General features: G+C 35.8%; 1 protein-coding gene across 1 annotated transcript in view; it reads right to left on the bottom strand.

Annotated features, from left to right (window-relative positions):
• Positions 1–209: 209 nt before the first annotated feature.
• LOC129221392 (uncharacterized protein CG3556-like) overlaps positions 210–19,422 on the bottom strand; it is a 31,161-nt gene continuing 11,948 nt past the window's right edge. Inside the window, exons 4-8 of the mRNA XM_054855867.1 lie at positions 18,165–18,331; positions 6,856–7,027; positions 5,185–5,347; positions 4,876–5,030; positions 210–540 (exon numbers count right to left, since the gene is read on the bottom strand). Coding sequence (XP_054711842.1) covers positions 461–540; positions 4,876–5,030; positions 5,185–5,347; positions 6,856–7,027; positions 18,165–18,331 — 737 coding nt within the window. The 3' untranslated portion in view covers positions 210–460. The remainder of the gene's footprint in view (positions 541–4,875; positions 5,031–5,184; positions 5,348–6,855; positions 7,028–18,164; positions 18,332–19,422) is intronic.

Raw genomic sequence — 19,422 nt, forward strand, 5'->3', positions numbered from 1 at the left:
AAAAAAAATTGAGTTTTTAATCTTTTTCTTTCTTTTTTCTTGGAAAATTTGCCATCTTCAAACTAAATTCCACTCATTTATGCGTTTAAAAATTCATTCTCTAAAAGGATTACGGATAAAGCATGAAATGATGTGAGTCAATGCTTATATGGTTACACACAAAAAGAGTACATTTCTACAACCTCAGATTGGTTAAAATTAACATTCAGCAGAAGAAACTGTTTACAATTCCCTTTTCCAGGAAATCTCATAACTCGCTTCAAAGTTTAACAAAAATATGTTCAACATGTATCTTTCTTCTACAAGAAAGACACTGTTTATAACGAATAGAATACGCAACAACGAAAACAAACAACTGATATTGTTGGATAAAAGTTTACACTAGGTGAAACTCGAGAGTTAGTTTAACAAATGAAAATGAGAAAGACTGGCCATGAAATTTGTTCTCAAATGTTGCACTTCAACGATCCTTCTCGCAAATAGTGTCTCTATACCACATGATGAAATGATGAGATTCGTTAGCACTCTCAAGAATAGGAGCTGAAAAAGAAATGTTTGTAACTATAACTTTAGGTTAAAAGTAGCAAGTGAAACTCAAAAGCAGGATTGAGAAGTCTGAGGAAAAAGGACCTACTCCCCCTGGGTGTAAGAGGCATTTTTTTTTTAAAGCTGGACACTTTTGATAGTTGATGTCGTCAATTTTCGTAAAAATTTCAGGATGTGTTAGTGATACTATGATAGGAAAAAGTGAATTTTTTTTTTCTAAAAATCTGATTCGATTATCCATGAGTAGGGGTCGAAGTTTAGGGTCGTGAAAAAAACGGAGCCAAATATATGATTGCTTTGCTTCAAAAACAATGAGTGAACCAAGCCAACTCTTAAAAATGTGGATACTACTTGATACTAGATGCATGCTAGCCTAAATATTTTTGTGGCTCACTCATGGCTTTGAGGGCAAAGGCCAAATGAAACGGATACTTTAACTTTTTTTGCCTTGCTTAGGCCCGGATATCTGCTAAAGCCGTGAGTAAATCACGGAAATAAGTATATAATTAACTACTCACCACAGTATAGTACTAAGAAAAATATAAATTAGCTTTCATTTCTCTTCACTTTAGTAGTTAAACGGTTTCAAAGTCTATGATTTTTTAAAAAATGCCCAGGTTTAAAGGTCAATAACTTTAATCGCGACGGGTTAACAACTTTGGAACACAGTGTAGTCATAGTTCGAGTGGTGTAGTTTATAAGGTTCAGGTTAGAAACTCATGACAACTAATCAACTGTTTTAATTACGCGGTCTCAAAGTTGATAATTTGAAACAAAGAATCACAGTTTTAGGTCAATTACTTTAAAACGCCTGAGTCAATAACTTTGAGAAACAGCTGTAATTATGCTCTACGTGGTTTAGTTTTAGACTCATGTCAGAAAACCATGAGATCTAAATTAAACGACTCCAAAATGACGATTTCAGTATAAAAGAGCGTTTTTCACGAGTTTTTATACGTGCTACTCAAAATCTTATGAGCTGAAACTCGCATAAATATATCGAATCAACAGCCTAATGTACATTAAGCTCCCAAAATTTCATGCTTCCAGTGTAACAAAATTTTCTGTAACCTTGACCACAACATGCAATTCTTCTCACAAATCTTATCCGCTATTTTGGAGCACTATATTTTGGAGATCCCAGAACCTCAGGATTTGGCTCTCGGAAGCTAAAAATTAACATCATGTTAGTTTCAAAGACATCTCTACGCCTCTATAAATTTTCATTCCATTTGGGGATGATCAAGCGGGGACAATTTGAAAAATTATGTCAGTTGACGTGGAATGATATAACTCGGATATAATCATTATGCACATTTCGCCTGCATCTTTTGTTATTGTAAAACAAACCTGTCTTTCTTTTTGACGTTATATTTATATTTTTACTTTTGAACCTTATTTATTAAATTTATTTATTAAAAAAGTTTATAACTAAGTAGTGTATATGCAAATTCTACTGCAATTAAGAACTCATTCTCTTATCCAATTGCAATCCTCTTCCTAAAATATAGTATTGATTTATGATTATAAAGTCAAAACTAACAAAAGATGCATGTGAATTGTCACAATGTTATATCAAGGTTATTCCACGTCAACTGACCTAAAGTTCTAATTATCCCTGCCCGATCATCCCCGAATGGGATGAAATTTTATAGAGATGTAGAGATGTCTTTGAAACTAACCTATGCAAATTTTCAGCTTTCGAAATCCGAATCCTGAGTATCTAGGATCTCCAAAATATAGTGCTCCAAAATGGCGGAACAGCTTTGTGAGAAGAATTGACATGTTGCGGTCAAGGTTACAGAAAATTTTATAACACTGGAAGCATGAAATTTTTGGGTTCTTAAAGTACATTTGGCTGTTGATTGGTTCTAGTATTTATGTGAGTTTGAGCTCATAAGATTTTGAGTAGCACGTATATAAACTCGTGAAAAAACGCTCTTTTATACTGAAATCATTTTCGAGAGCGTTTAATTAAGTAAGATGATTAGATCGTGGTTTTCTGACATGAGTTTAAAACTACACCACGTAGAGCATAATTACAGCTCTTGCTCAAAGTCATTCACTCGGACGTTTTAGTGTGGCGTACGGATCACCATGACGTGGACGATGATTGTCCGGGTAGGGGTTTGAACCACGGACCTTTGTGATGCTAACCCATTGCTTTAACCACTAAGACAAAAGGACCTCAAGGTTCGGGGGCAAAGTTAGGTTATGTGCTGTGACGTACGCCACAAGAGTAATTGATTTAAAACTGGGATTCTTTTTTTTTCGAATTATCAGCTTTTGAGGTATCGTAATTAAAAAAGTTGATTAGTTGCCATGGGTTTCTAACCTGGACCTTAAACTACAACACTCGGACCATAACTACTGCTGTGTCCCAAAGTTGTTGACCCGTCGCGAGCAAAGTTATTGACCTACTTAACTTGGGCATTTTTAAAAAATCACCGACTTAGACACTGTTTAACTACTAAAGCTAAGAGAAACGAAAACTATTTTATGTTTTTCTTAGTACCTCCTATACTGTGTTGAGTAGTTAATCATATACTTATTTCCGAGGGTTACTCACTTCTTTAGCAGATATCCGGGACTAAACAAGGTAAAAAAAGTAGCAGTTTCAATTGACTTTTGCCCTCAAAGACATGAGTGAGCCACCAAATTATTTATGTTAGCATATACCTAGTATCAAGTAGTTATTTAATAGAATTGGCTTGGTTCACTCATTGCTTTTGAAGCAAAGCAATCATATTTAGCTCTTTTTTCTCACGACCTTAAACTCTGACCTCCACTCGAGGACCAACAAGTCAAATAGAGAAAAAAGCTTCACTTTTTCTTATCACCCCCCACACTAGTAAAACATCTTTAAAGTTTCAGGAAAATTGAAGGTGTCAACTATCAGGCCCCCATTTACTTTATCTAGCTTAAAAAAAATGGCTCTTAAACCATTAACCGCTTTACACTAAAATCAGCGACTTCTACTCTACGATTGCAAGTCCGACTTGACAGCCCTGGCAGAGTTGGACTCGGGGGGAAGTGACTGATTCTGACTGTTGTAATTAAAAAAATTCGTCGACCTCCAGGTCCTTTATCCCAAAATCAATCCGACTTCGACTCGGCAACCCCAACTTAAACTCCGTATCCCTACTCATAAGCTACTTCGTTATTTGCCCAGTATATTATATTTATTTTAACTTTTTTTGGCATTGCTTCTTTATATTTATTTCCAAAAATCTGCTTTATTAGATATAAAAATTTACTTATTATCTTAGGCATGGATTGATGGCAGTTACGGAACATAGAAATTTAGATGTAAAACTAAATTTTTTTGGGGGTGGGGAAGAAGTTTAAATAATGAGATGCATGGTTTGTAGTCGTGATTCCCAACATATTGCAGATCACTTCCAACATCCGAAAGGAATTTTCAAACTCTTTCTGCAGTAAAAAAACAGGCGAGAAAGTAAAATTTGTCAGAATACTTTTAATATTTTATACATATAGGAGTTAATAAGAAACGAAAATATAATTGTAAAACAGCCTAGTGCAACACACCAGACTGAAATGATAACTACAAGAAAAACAAGTTGCCTGCAAATACTGTGGCGTGGAAAAAGGGGGACATGGTTGAATTGAAAGGGGCGGGGGGCAGTTGGCTAGTTTTGGTCGTTTTCTATGGTGAAAAAAAAAAGGAAAGTTTCTGCACTTCGGAAGGGACGGACATATCCCCACCCCAGATCCCCTCCCTGAATACAGCATTGTGCCAATGGAACTACTTCGTCTCAACCACCTTCAACGGCGATTTGCGCGATCACCGTGGTCATCAAGCAAAGCTGCAACTAGTTTCTCAATAATTCTCTTAAAGACAACTTAAATTTTCAAATTGCTAAAACTGTAAATGTATACTAAGTAATCTTTACATGTGGATTGAAAATTCTGCAAACCCTCGTTATGTACCTTGCAAGGAGCATGGATGACACCCCCTTTTCCTTTTTGAGCTTAAAAATTAGTTGGGAGCCAATGGCTTAAAACAGGGATCTCCAACCTACGGCCCACTAGAAGCTTGCAAAAAAACTATGATGATTTTTTTCTCATCAAGTATTTTTAAGGAGAAGTCCAGAAAAGCCCAAAAGCCACCACTGAGAGCTAAATTAAAAAACAAACTGTGGGTGGATGGGAGAGGGGATTAGCAATAACTAGACCATCTGAACTGAAATATTGCTGGATTGTTGGCCCTCATCGGCTCCAAAAATTTTCAATGTGGCCCTTAATTTAAAAAGGCGAAAAAAGGAGATCACTGGTTCAAAAAAATTAAATTTTTGCCCTTTCACTTACAATGGTGAACGGTGTGCATAATGTATCCACCAGGTTCTTCATGCACTCTTTGCTGAAGACACAACCGCCAATAATAATTCTCTTCGGCATTGTTAGGAACTCCATTTACTGCATAGATGACTGGATGACCGTTTGAATCCAAGTAGTGAGAAAACCTGCCAGACATGCATCGTGAAAACACAGTAAGAATCGGAAAATCAAAGTAAAACATTTTCCAGAAAAAGTTTTTGCATTATAAGCCACAAGTTATTTCTGCAAGATTTTATCATAAAATGAACAATTTAAAAAAATATTAAAGACATCACTTACATAAAATTGGAATCTTCGATCGCACTGAGCTTCATCACGTTGAAAAAGTCAGAATCTTTTGGTACATGGATGGCAATTGTAAAATGCGCGTGTGGATGTAGGTTGTTTCGTACTGTGTAATGCAGTCGAGATCCATACCCAAATTTAGGTTGAGCTGTATATTCTAATTAAAGAAGAAAGTATTTTCAGTTAAGATATTCAATTTTGCGTTACAGATCAGTGCTAGCAAATTGTTGGCAAAGCTGATTGTACAAATAAATAGGGCATGGGTTCAACAAAAAAGGAAAAACTCAGCGCCGCTGCATCTTGCAAACCGAGTCCTAGCCTCTTAAACAAAAACGTTATCAATTGCTAAAACTGTAAATGTATACTAAGTAATCTTTACATGTGGATTGAAAATTCTGCAAACCCTCGTTATGTACCTTGCAAGGAGCATGGATGACACCCCATTTTTATTACTATTTAATGGCTAGTGCTAACTAAAATAAATTTTGAAATTGTTCTTTTCCAGAGACGAACCTGTAAACAAATTAGATCAGAGGAAAACCTTGTTCTGTTGCCTATTGTCTTGCTGAATGGCATCTAAAATTTCAACATTGAGGAAATTTCAAGTCGTTAAAAACGGTAGTTTAATGACACTGAAATTAAGATGAAGTAAAAGCTTTAATTTGGAAAGGATTAACATTTTACTAAACACTTATAATAAAAAAGCTGAGCACACTTATTCTGCTTTTGGCGTCCAAGGTATTGTACATCAGATATTTTTGCTTTTACACAGTCTAGGAATATCAGCTCAAACTGTTAAGAGCGAAAAATGCTTCTGGATGGGTGGGAGGGGCTTGCCCTTAAGAAACCAGCGTCGAGTTAGAAGAAAAAAATGTTTATTATTGCCAAAACCCTGACAAAAATGCTACAAGCTAACCATTTAGTACGGGACAAAAGCTTTGTTATGCTAATAAGATTTACTTTGTTAAAAAGATTTAAAGATCGTTCTTACTGAACATTTAGAAAGGTTCGTTTTTAAGAGAGAATAAACACCAGTGTAAATAATACATTATGCTATTACCAACGAAAGATCTCGAGACTGGATTCCATTCACTATTTAATGAAAACAAATCACAATAGATCTGATTATACTCCAAGCGAAAACCTATTAAAACAAACATTCTACTTAGGCAGCGAAGTTCAGTCAAAAGTTTTGAGGCCCTTTTACATAACTTACTGTGTCTACAAACTATAATACTAAATATCAGTGATTCAAGTAGTTTTGAAACTAGTTAGTTTAGAGAATCCTACAGAAAACAAAAGGGAAATACTACCAGTTTGTACGGAAATACACGGAGAACTCTCATACATTGCGACAGCGAGGCTGAGTTTTTCTTTCCACAGAGCGTTTTTACAGGTATGACGATCTATAGGTGAAAGCTATAAATGCCGTCATGGCGCAACCAACAAATTACGATCCGCTAGGCAAAAGTAATTTTAAACAATAGAAGAAAATGGTCAGTAAGTAATTTTCAAGAGGTGGACTTATTATAAACCTATAAATTACTAATGACATGCTCAGAAAGTAAATGACAAACTACGACTATCGTTCTAGCAGCAAGCATAAATGCGCTATAAGAATAAAAACATCGAATAAGAAAATTTAAAATTTTCTTTTTTTTTTACCTTTAGATCTTCCTGGATAAATATCTTTCACAAATGGGTATTTAAAAGCTTCAAGTGCTAGCTCACAGTAGTAAACACCCATAACACTTTGCTCCGAAAGAGAACGACTGTATATGTATTCTAAAGCTCCGTCCAAATCCCAGTTGTAGGTAAAGTTAGAAGCAATGAGGGCCTGAAAGTGTCAAGAAAAATTACTATCAGAAATTGTCAAAAGGTTCATGACTACAAAGCAATGGGGTTGTTTCTTTCAGTTAAAAGTACTACCTTTAGTCACTAAAGTTGATGGAATGAGAAAAAAAAAAAAAAAAAAAAATTGAATTTTGACATCTTGAATTCAAATTATGTTTTTCGCAATCACAAGTGTGTGTATGTAGGCGTGTGTGTTTGTGTGTGGGGGTATGTGTGTGGGGGTATGTGTGTGGGGGTATGTGTGTGGGGGTATGTGTGTGGGGGTATGTGTGTGGGGGTATGTGTATGTGTGTGGGGGTATGTGTATGTGTGTAGGGGTATGTGTATGTGTGTAGGGGTATGTGTATGTGTGTAGGGGTATGTGTATGTGTGTAGGGGTATGTGTATGTGTGTAGGGGTATGTGTATGTGTGTAGGGGTATGTGTATGTGTGTAGGGGTATGTGTATGTGTGTAGGGGTATGTGTATGTGTGTAGGGGTATGTGTATGTGTGTAGGGGTATGTGTATGTGTGTAGGGGTATGTGTATGTGTGTAGGGGTATGTGTATGTGTGTAGGGGTATGTGTATGTGTGTAGGGGTATGTGTATGTGTGTAGGGGTATGTGTATGTGTGTAGGGGTATGTGTATGTGTGTAGGGGTATGTGTATGTGTGTAGGGGTATGTGTGTGTAGGCATGTGTGTTCGTCTGTGTGCTGGCATAAGTGTGTGGGTAGTTGTGTATATGAATGTGTGTATGTGTGTGTGTGTGGGGGGTATGTGTATGTGTAGGCATATGTGTTTGTGTCAGTGTGCAGGCATGAATGCGTGTGTGTGTGTAGCTGCGTATGTATGCGCTTGTGTGTAGGACATGGATGCAACCTGGAGACGGCTTTCGCTAGAGGAGCAGCATCGTGAGGAGCCGGTCGACGGTGACAGGGTGCGGAGGGAGGCGGTGGGAAAATAAAAAGATAGGACATCAAAACAGTCAAATGAGAACAATAAGCAATCGTGATTGCTCAAAAAAACATGGACCCAGAAAATACTTCCCCCCCCCCAACAGTTATTTTTGAATTTTTAAACATGTCAGATTTTCCAAACAAGGCGTGGTTTTCATGACTTCACAAATGATTTACTTTGGCGCATTCCACTGGTGCGCTGGATGTTTACGCTTGCTGTCTACCGCATTTCCTGTTATAATAATTCAGAAGCGAATTAAATATTGCTCTCTACGCTTGCAGGGTTGCCAACTGCTCCGCATTTTGCGGAGTTGCTCCTCAAAAATGGCGAAACTCTGCGACTCCACAAAGAAATTATTTTGCTCCGCATTTCCCACCCAATAGTTTAAGATGTATTTTGCTATTTTATCATGACAAACATGTAAATAGGAGATTTTAAAGACGCTCATACTCAACGACTGAAATATTGTTTAAGGCTGTTTTATTAGTTTAAAAATATTTTTTTACTCGTGCTTAAAACGATTATTAAAGCTCAAAAACAATTTTAGATTAACGGTTTTAGTTTTTTTCAATGATTTTTATACAAAACACTGAACCGCTCTGAAAAATTGCTCCTCAAAATCACCACAGATGCTCCTCAAAGTGTTCCTCCAAGGTTGACAACCCTGCGTTTGCTATCAACCATATCGTTGCCACTACATATGAGTAAAAAAGTGAATTAAATTTTGCGCCCGGCGCTAACGGCAACAGTGAATGGCAGTTCATTTGTAGTCTCATGCCCAGAAGAATAAAAAATAAAATTGAGTCTGCGCACCGATTTAAATGATTTTTTAAAAATAGTAAACTTTGTCAAATTATTTTAAAAACGGTAAAATCCTACGTTTTTAAGCATGCTCTTTCAGAAAAAATACTTTTAAAATTTCGGGAACGGCCCCATTGCAATCAAATGATTGTAAGCAAGAGTCGAATGGTTGCAAAAAGCGTACAGTCAGGTTAAATTGAAACTTAAAACATTCTGTTGAAACAAATGTAATAATTAACAATGAAAATTGAATTAACGCTGAGCTAAATCTTCAAAAGCTGAATTGCTTTTCGGCTTTTGGTTTATACTAAAGGCGTCTGTCGCAGCAAATACTGTAAACTCGAAACGTAGGTGGAAACATGGGTATATTCGTTAGTGACTGCAAGACAATTTTTCTAGGTGAGAAAGGCTGGAATTTCGGGATTTAAATAGTGATGTTCCGGATATCCGTATCCGCGGATATCCGAGGGAAAATAAAAATCTGTATCCGTTACTTTTTTGACGGATCTTAAACGGATCTTTTCTATTTTAAAAATCTTAAATATTTGAATAAAAGACTCTTAAATTCCGTTTAAATTAGGCTCTATTACCTACTAGTGGCATCCGCACGGCTTCGCCCGTAATAGAAAAATTAAAGGTCTTGGTTTGCCTGTATATTTACAAATAATGTATGGTGAATTTTCTCGTCAATTGGCTTGTACCGACGTTACAGTTCCACGTTATGATAATTTCGTATCTCGCCAATTGGCTTGTGCCCATGTTACGGTTCCACGTTATGATAATTTCGTAATTTATGATAGTTTTTTTCTTAAAATTGGAATAAAAAAAGAACCACATCGAATTTTCGAAAAATCGCTTCGAGGTGCACACACCCCCATGCTACAAACTAACTTTGTGCCAAATTTCATGAAAATCGGCCGAAGGGTCTAGGCGCTATGCGCGTCACAGACATCCAGACATCCGGACAGAGACTTTCAGCTTTATTATTAGTAAAGAAGATAGGAAGGGAGGGAAGAGGAGTTCAAACACTAACACCATGACAGGAGATTTTTACACATATTTTATATATATATATATATATATATATATATATATATATATATATATATATATATATATATATATATATATATATATATATATAGTGTGTGTGTGTGTGTGGGTTTCCGAGAAAGGTTTTTGCCATTCTAAAAATTAATAACGCTAATAAACAGATTAGTGGAGAAGCAAATGGCCAAATTTTAGCTTCCGTGCGATTTTTGTGATACAATTATGGGAGTTAGTTTTTCTGAAAGGTGTTTGCACGAGAAAAAGAATTTGGATGTTGCCAACCTCGAAAATGGTGCAGGGGCAAGGGGGACGATTATAACTGTGCTGGAGGGCAAATGGTTTTCCATTCAACTTTTGTAATGCAATTCCGGGAGTTAGTTTTTCTGAAAGGTATTGGAGCGGGGAAAACGAATTTGGATGTTGCCAAAGATTTAAATTATAAGGTATCATTTATTATAAAGTTATTTCAGAAGCCAATTTTTACCCCCGTCGCGAAAAAGAAGGGGTAAAAAGTTTTAAAAGTATGTATCTGTGTGTCTATTTGTGACATCGTAGCTCCTAAACAGATGAACCGATTTTGATCGTTCTTTTTTCGTTCAAAAGGTGACTTGATCGAAAATGTTTTTAGCGTGGCCTAGTTTTTGTAGAACTTTAATTACCATAGACATTAATTAAAACCGACTTCACGTTTTTCACAATTATGGTAGAAAAATCTTACTCGTACGTTAAAAATATTGGCCCAAATTGAAAGAACGAAGTTTTCTGCGTTTGACATTAGTTTGGAACTTCCAAGATATATTACAGAGTAGGAGCTATAATCTTGTTAAGTGAATTTTAAATTCAATTCTGAGCCTTTATACGCGTGATTGGTAGCAATTTCATAGTCGGAAGATAAGGAGAAAAAGTTCAATAATTTTCAATTTCTATCTGCTGTTAGGTTTAAAAAAAAAAAAAAGGAGACCGAATTCTCTATTGTTTGTGAAGGTATTGTGCCTAGAAAGAGTAGTGTGCCGATCGGCGGGGAAAAAGTGAGGTCAGATCTGAGGAAAATCCAGATGGCGCTGCACTCGAGTAGTACGTTATGCTCCTCAATCAGACTCGTTTTAAATCAGCGATTGCATGCTGATTTCGCAGTTTAAAAACCCCGTTTTTCGGATTAAACTTATTTCTGCGCAAAAGAGAAATTCTGTAATAAGTGCTAATTGTTACATGGGTGTTAGTTTATTTTTTGAAGCATATAAAATTACCTTATTATAAAACTACCTTACTTCAATGAAAATAGTAGACTATAAGGGCCCATTAAATACGTTAGGGTTCCAAGGGGGAGGGGGGTTGGAAAAGCCTCTACGTACCTTAGGGGGGGAGGGTCAAACTCATTCTTACATAATATTTTCCAAGTCGATATTTCACATTAGACATTGCGCGGTCAAGTGATTTGGCAGAGATTATGTTCCATTTGCGTCTGGAAGGTAAGAAACGTGTTAGGATAAGATGTTTTTTTATTTGTTTTACAAAGAATTTATAGTGTAAAATATAATAAAGGAGTCGCATTGCGTACGGCATGTTTTATTTGTAATTAATATTACATCAAAAAAAAAAAAAAAAGTCGAAAAAACATTCAGTTTAGATTCTTTTCAGTAACTATTTCTTTACGCAAAAGGTTTAATTTAATAATGTGAATTTAATAACGATTCCAGTGATGTAACGATTCAAGATTTGTTATTTTATCATTTTGAAAAACGAAATGGAATCCTTCATAAGAATGGGGGGTGGGGGGGGGGTGAAAATTCTTACGTACCCTTACATGGGGGAGGGAGGGTCAAAAATCATCCTTACGTAATTAATGAATGGCCCCTAAGTATTCAATAACAGCGCGTCTCTAATTTCTCTATAAAGCCGAGTCTCTCTGTCTGGATTTCTGTCCGGAATTCTGTCTGGATCCCTGTGACGCGCACAGCGCCTATACCGTTCGGCCGATTTTCATGAAATTTAGTACAAAGTTAGTTTGTAGCATGGGGGTGTGCACCTCGAAGCGAATTTTCGAAAATTCGATTTTGTTCTTTTTTTATTTTTAAATTTTAAAAACAGTTTCCGAAGCAGAATTATCATAAGATGGACGAGTAAATTACGAAATTATCCTGACGTGGAATCGTAACATGGGAAGAGCGAATGAACATAGCCAATTGGCGAGAAATTCACCATCCATTATTTGTAAATATACAGGCTAATCAATTGACCTTTTAATTTTCTCCTTCGGACAAAGTCGTGTGGGTACCGCTAGTTACAAAATAAAACTGCTTCTAAATTCTTGAAGCTAATTAAAATTATCAGGGCTTCTCAGTCTGAGTCGAAGAACAGGATAATCTACTTTTACACCTTTGACCAAAATAGTAGCATTGATTTGTAAATTTTCTTCTACTTCAATAATGATCTTTTTATCGTCAATATTATTTTTCACATAATTTTCATTATATACAAAAATTACAATATTTGGAGATTTTTTAAATTTCATACAAACCCAATATTCGTTAGGCAAATTAATATGAACAATTTCATCTATAATAGATTTATACGTGGTTATTTCAGTTTCATCTGCGGAAAGATCAAGTTTTATTTTTTTCAAACAGGGAACATTTTTCTTAACTGCATAATTCCTGATGGACCTTTGCTTTGGTATTTTTTTTAGTTAAGTATGTTGGCAGATTTGGGAAAATTGTCGTAATTTCCTCGTCTTTTAAAAAAAGTTTTCCCCGGGGAATCAAAACTTCCTCACCATTTATAATATGTTCATTATGCGTTTCAATAAAATGTTTTTCGAAATGCAGAGCACAAATTGAGCAATATTTATCAAAAACTTGATCTAACCTGGGAATTAACGAGTTCCACTTCTTTAGTTTTTCTTCATCTGCTGGAGCTTTAAAAAGCGAAACTTTTTCTTTGCATGTTTTGTATCCACTTTTGCACCCTGGTACGAAACAAGATGGAGCTTTACTTCTTCTAATATTAAACTTTGACGCCTCCATTAAAAGCCTTAAATGCTGTTTCATGAAATATTCACGAAATAAAGGTAAAAAAGAGAAACGCGGAACTAAATTGTAACAAAATCCCGCGTCTACTAATGTAAACACCGCGAAATTGAACGTACACCTCGACCGCACTGCCCTCTAGCGGTTTTCATACATTTTGTCTTCAAGAATCGAAGGGGAAAAAGCGCCGATCGGCACATAGTGAAGGTGTTCCCCGCTTTGTTATTTCGTCGATCGGAGTAATTTTGGGTGTAATGGGTCAGCGCTGCGCTTGTGCGGAAATAAAACGTGAAAAATGATTTCTATCCTCTTCAGTAGCAGCTTTACACTTTTCCTCCTGTATCCTACATCTACTGAGCAAGCTAGGTATAATTTTTCATTCTATTTAAGCATTAATGCAGCGCTGGCCCATTCCTTCCAACTCTCCCTGAATTTTAACGGGGATTTCTTCAAAGAGTAAATCATAGTCTTATATTTTCGCCGTAGATGACGTTTTTTGAAGAAACTGTGCCATTATTCTGACAGGAATACCTTCCGTAACAAATTTTACGCTTGAATAGTTGAATTGCGTTTTTAAAAAAAATTGAGGTCCGTATCCGTGGATCTTGAGGCTAATGATCCGTATCCGCGGATCTACTTTTTTTTTAATGATCCGGCACATCACTAGTTTTAAATAGCTTGAACGACGGTGTTTTATCATGAAATTCAAAAATTTAAATTACACTTATAAAATTATTGGAAATTTTTTATCCCTCAAGTCGCAAAATGTGAAAAAATATCGCTGTTCCAGTGGTTTCAAAGGCATTTCACAACTTTTATTTACTAAATAAACACAATGATAATTTCGTATACAGTTTGTTTTCTAACGACTTTCAAGAAATCACAAGAAATAATCCCCAAGCAGAGATAGTCCTTAAATATATTTTGGAAAAATTCAAAAATATTCCCTTTCACTGTTCTCTTATCGAATCTATATTTGTCATTTATGGAATTAAGGTAATGTCCTCATCAATCAATTTTCTTTCTTCATGCATAATGTTCTCTGAATTAAAATTTACGCATCTAAGTTTTCCTTTTCAATTAACCCTTTACTGCGACTTCTAACTGCAGGTAACTGTGAAGGAAGAAACTTTTCCTGTTGCTATATGAACAGTTTCTGAGATCACAAATAAGCTAATTTCTTTCCCGACAGCAAAATTAATTCCTTCTAGTTGACTTAAGATTTCGTCAAAAAATCACCGTCTTTGCAAATGACTTCCAGATTCAGTGATTAATTTCAAACGAGCTTTGCCGATTAAAAAAAAATCCAAATTTGAAGGCCTAAAAGAGTATTTGAACGATAATCCTCCGATACCCTATGCAAAAAATAGATCATCTTCCCGTTTGGATTTTTGTATAAAAAAGTTTTTTTTTTTACCGTAGAAGTCCTCTACAGTTCACTGTTATTCTTGTCTTCATTTTGATTCTTTGTGATTTTCTTGAAACATCTTTGTTTTTTTATATTTGTATTCCAACGGAGGAAATTTCTGCGGTCCATCCAATACTTTGTGAAAATCAATCTATTGTTCCTTACTGTGTTAACTCTAAAGCAGCGGTTCCCAACCTTTTTCTCTTTGCGAACCCCTTGGAACAGGCAAAAAAGTTCGCGAACCCCCTGATGTTGAAATTAGTAACATGTAAGAAACAATAAAAAAACAGCATGTTTGCTTTCCATTTTTTGCAGCATTTGATTGCAATAAACAAAAATATAATTGTAAAATATCATTAAGTGCAAACATTAATAAAAAGTTAAAACTACATCTACAAGAAAAATTATAAACAAGAAGTTTTATAAACCAACTATTTTTTTAAGCATACTTTAAATTGGGGGAAAAATCCTTAATGCGATATTTGTGGCTGTTTGACGGAACAAAGAAACTGAAAGTTTGGTTCAATGTCTGACAGTTTGAATGCAGAGCCTGATTTAAGACTCAATCTGCTTCGGTATTTATCTTTGAGATAAGTATAGGAGGAAAATCCTTTCTCGCACAGATATGTTGTACAAAATAGTAATAAAATTCGAATTGCTTTTTTGGACAAAACGGTATAGTCATTTCTTACACTGAGCCAGAAGTCAATTAACGAGAGCTCTTTAAAGGTAGTTTTCAATGAATTATCACAGGATAACTCGATGAGCATTTTTCCTTTTCAGGTAATGTCAGTGTGTTCTCTAAGCATGGATTTCCTTCAAAAGGATTGCGTATCCAGTTGTTTGAGAGAGGGACGTTACGCCTATTAGGAAAATACTCGTCAAAAGTTAGTTCAAGATGTTGCAGATGTTCACATACATTTCTTTTAACGCTTCCATCAAGTTTCATTGAGTTTTCTGATAAAAAACTACTAAGAGAAGTGAAACAAGAAAACTCACCCATTTCCAGGCATTGAATCCAGAAATTCAATTTTTTTACCATAGCTTCAATTTTATCATATACAACGAAAATATTAACAACTGCACCTTGCAAGGATAGATTTAATTCATTTAATTTTGAAAAGATGTCAGCTAAATATGCAAGCCTTTGCATCCAAAGAGGATCGAATATGCAAGTGGACAAGTGAAATGGATGATCAACAAAAAATGCTTCGACTTCTGACTTCAATTCAAATAAGCGTATCAAAATTTTGCCACGGGAAAGCCATCTAACTTCTGTGTGAAGAAGTAAAGTAACATGAAGGCTTCCCAATTCCTCACAAAGCGCGTGAAATAGACGGCAGTTTGTGGCACGTGATTTTATGAAATTTACAATTTTTACCGCATCATTCAAAGTAGCGGATAATTCTGCGGGAATACGCTTACATGCTAATGCTTGTCTATGAATGCAGCAATGAGTCCATTCAATTTTCTCGTTGATCTTCTTTACTCGCACCACAGAGCCAACAAATTTTCCTGTCACTGATTTTGCACCATCCGTGCACACACCCACACAAAGACCAATCTATTCCATTTTCTTCAAAGTAACTGTTAACCAGTTTGAAAATTGCTTCTCCAGTTGTGTTGGTTTTCAAAGGTTTTGCAAATAGTACATCTTCTTTAATTGTATCGTTAAAAATATACCTAACATAGACAAGTAATATTGCAGCGTTTGCTACATCAGTCGACTCATCAAGCTGGATCGCAAAATTACTCTCTTTTATTCTATTCACAAGTTCTTTCTCCACATTACTTGCCAAATCAGTAATTCTGCGTGATACTGTGTTGTTTGATAGCGGAACCAGGTCAATTTTTTTTGCTGACTTTTCTTCCAGCATACACTTAGCAATATCTTTAGCACACGGTCCAATTAAATTTTCTGCAATTGTATGTGGCTGTCCAGATCTTGCAATTCTATAACTGACTCGATATGAAGCTTCAAGGGCCATTTTACTATCTTCGTTGGATTCTAACAGGAACGTAGAGACGCTACACTTTTTATTATATTCCAATTTTCTTTTAAAATATTCGATAGTTTTGTCCTTGTGTGTCGGATGCTTTGTTTCGAGGTGTCTTCTCAGAAGTGACGGTTTCAAACTGCTGTTCGCTAGAACTTCGTTGCAGAGAAGACAAAGCGGTCTAGGTTCAGACTCTTCTCCAGTAAAATAAAAGCCCATTTGTAAATAGTCACTGTCATATTTTCGCTTTTTTCCTTTTTTCTCCCCTAGTTCACTTTTCTGTTTAGTCGGGGGAGGCGGCAGTTCATTACAGCTATTTCAATATGCTGTGTTGATTCGAAAGTTACTGCTGATGTTGAGGGTTGATCGATTGACTGCTTGTCCATTTGTCGCTCAACCAAACTACCGGTTTTCAACCATCGATCCATAACAGCAGAAAGTTATTAAATCATAAAAATTACCAACACGATTATAACTTCACAAACAGAGTAGCAAGTTCACGTAGCAAAACCAATTGCAAACAAAATCACTTGTTTTCAAGCATCTCTAAAGTATCTCTAAATACGTCTGTTAACAACTATTTCCCCAGAACTATGAGCATGCTGATGTTATATATTTTTGAAAACGAACAGATGGGTAAAATCCAGTAATAAATTTTAAGTTTGGAGCCTTTTGCTGTCATGTCTGCTATTCGCTGACTGAATTCGACGGAAATTCCCGAGTTATATTTCAACCAGATTAGAAATAATACCCCTATGATGCATTGTTTGAGAATTCTTTATTTTTTTCGACATTTGTATATTATGTATATTGTTTGATTGACTCCACGCGATGGCGCCTTTTTAAGGTCATCGTGATCCCCGCCACAGCTTAATACAACGTTTCTGCATGGCGCCTCGCAATAAAGAAGGAAGGATCTCTTTTTGTTGTCTATCGAAAAAAAAATGAGAAAATTTCTTTTTAACCAAGATTATAAAACCGCTGAAAGATTTTTTTTCTTTTTTCTTTTTGAGCTTAATACAAGAGTCTGGCGCGTTTTCAAATTAAAAAAAAAAAAAAAAAAAAAAAAAAATTAGTAACTATGTGTGCAAATTGAATATTTTATAATTTTTTACCAAACTAGGAAAAATCCGCCATTGCACCGAAATTTTCGCGAACCACCGGTTGGGAACCTCTGCTCTAAAATATTTTCTACCCTTATATCTTAAATATAAAATCATCAATAAAACGCGCTGTCGTTCTGAAATAGGACTTTTTCTGCCCAAGAGCACAAATAAAGGCTAAGTAGAGCCCGTCCTGAAGCAAATACATTTTATTTCACCATAGCAAAATAAAATATTTGGATAAACAATTGCTTTCACCCCTTTTAACCAAATGCATTTTGTGAAAACACCAAAAGAAAACAGAATGAGCTGTAAATTCGAAGAAGTGTTTCACTCAACTTAAAAAATAAATAACCTTTCAACTATGATATTCCGATGCATAATACCCATGCTGGGATTAAACCAGAAGTCGCGACGCGAGAACTTTCCACTTTTGGTGCAGTATAACCTACCAACCCTCTATCCTCTTAAAGAATGTTGAAACATTTTCATCGTTACCCTCTTTTCAAACATTATCATTGGTGAAATACACCGCCAGCTCAGTCATTTCCAGCCGAGGACTGCAGTTTCGTGCTTATTAGCACTCAACAGGCGGTGTATTTCACTATTTTTGCTTTAGCCCTGGCTAATGGGCGGTAATTTACTGAATTATCATTGGTACTCAAAACTAAGGCTGCTAAGATCTTACACATTTATAACGAAGATTGATACCGTAGGTAATCCTTTTTCCCTTAATATGGAGGAATGAGTGATTGTTCGCAATTAAATAAAATTTGAAAGTTTAGTTAATTGTACTTACTTGAACAATCAGAGCTGTGCTGTAAAGATTACCAAAACTCTTATCTTCTCTCTGTTTAAGAATAAGGGAATTGGCGGCATTCACCATATCGACTTTGAACTTGACGAGGTAGGGATCCATCAGACTCGCCGCACAAGCAAAAGCCTTCAATGCCATGGCCTTCAGGTCTGGGTACAGAAGAGATAGCATACAGTAAAATGTTTACATTGTATAGTTCATTACAGAGAGCTATGACGAACTACGAATTCGGGAGTGCATACTTAATTTTTTTTTTTGGGGGGGGGGACTAAAGCATTAGAGAACACACTTTTCACATAAAAAATTATGAGCCTTAAATTCAGAGCACCCAGAAGATTAGAGTGAACATTAAGTTTAATATCAACCTACTAAAAGAAGTTTTTTTGCTTAGTTAATTAGGAATTTGTTTTCAGTTGATAACTTTTCCGTTTCGTGTATACAGGAATTCTGAAATTTCAACAAAACGTACACGGATCATTCTCCACTTACATGCAGATTTCATATCCTAAACTTGAGGTATTAGGTGATTTTATTCCGTTGTCTCATTGTTATTACCCTTTAGATAGAAACTATGCGACATTTGTGATAAACCATCACAGACGCGAATCGGGTTATTTCATAACAGTATAAGCACAAACACTTAAATCGTAACTTACTGCCCATAAGATTCAATGAGAGGACACCTGTCTCCAGCTCGGTTATTGACAATACCGGACCGATGAGTCCATAACACGGACATAACTGCAGTCCTTAGGTGTCACAACCCTGTCGGCATATCGTCGCCTCAGAGCAACAGTAGGATATCTTACTGTTGCTCTGAGGCGACGATATGCTTGTAGCAGACACTTATTTGCTTCCATTAAAATACACCAAAGTTCAAACGTAAGCAACAGAGGTTACGGAAAGGAGAAACTCGTATTGTCAAAAGCAAATCATTCCATTATTTTGATCGCACATGGCTCAAATTGCTAACGGTTAATGCGATTGATGGAACCAATTTCGTCGATTTTTCCTATGCAGCTCTGAGAAAAATGGAAGTTTTGATATCTAGTAACAGACAAACGCAGATCCCCTACCCGCCTTTAACACTAGAAAAACGAAAGGGTCTTGTGTGTGCATTCGTATAGTTTATTGTTCAAAATCTCAAACAATTAACTGGACGCAATTCAAATTTCACTTTTCATAACGTGACCCTATTTGATTGCTGATTTGATAATTTATCCATTTGCCTCATAAGTGT

This window comes from Uloborus diversus, chromosome 1 (assembly GCF_026930045.1).
Source record: "Uloborus diversus isolate 005 chromosome 1, Udiv.v.3.1, whole genome shotgun sequence".
Taxonomy (NCBI): Eukaryota; Metazoa; Arthropoda; class Arachnida; order Araneae; family Uloboridae; genus Uloborus; species Uloborus diversus.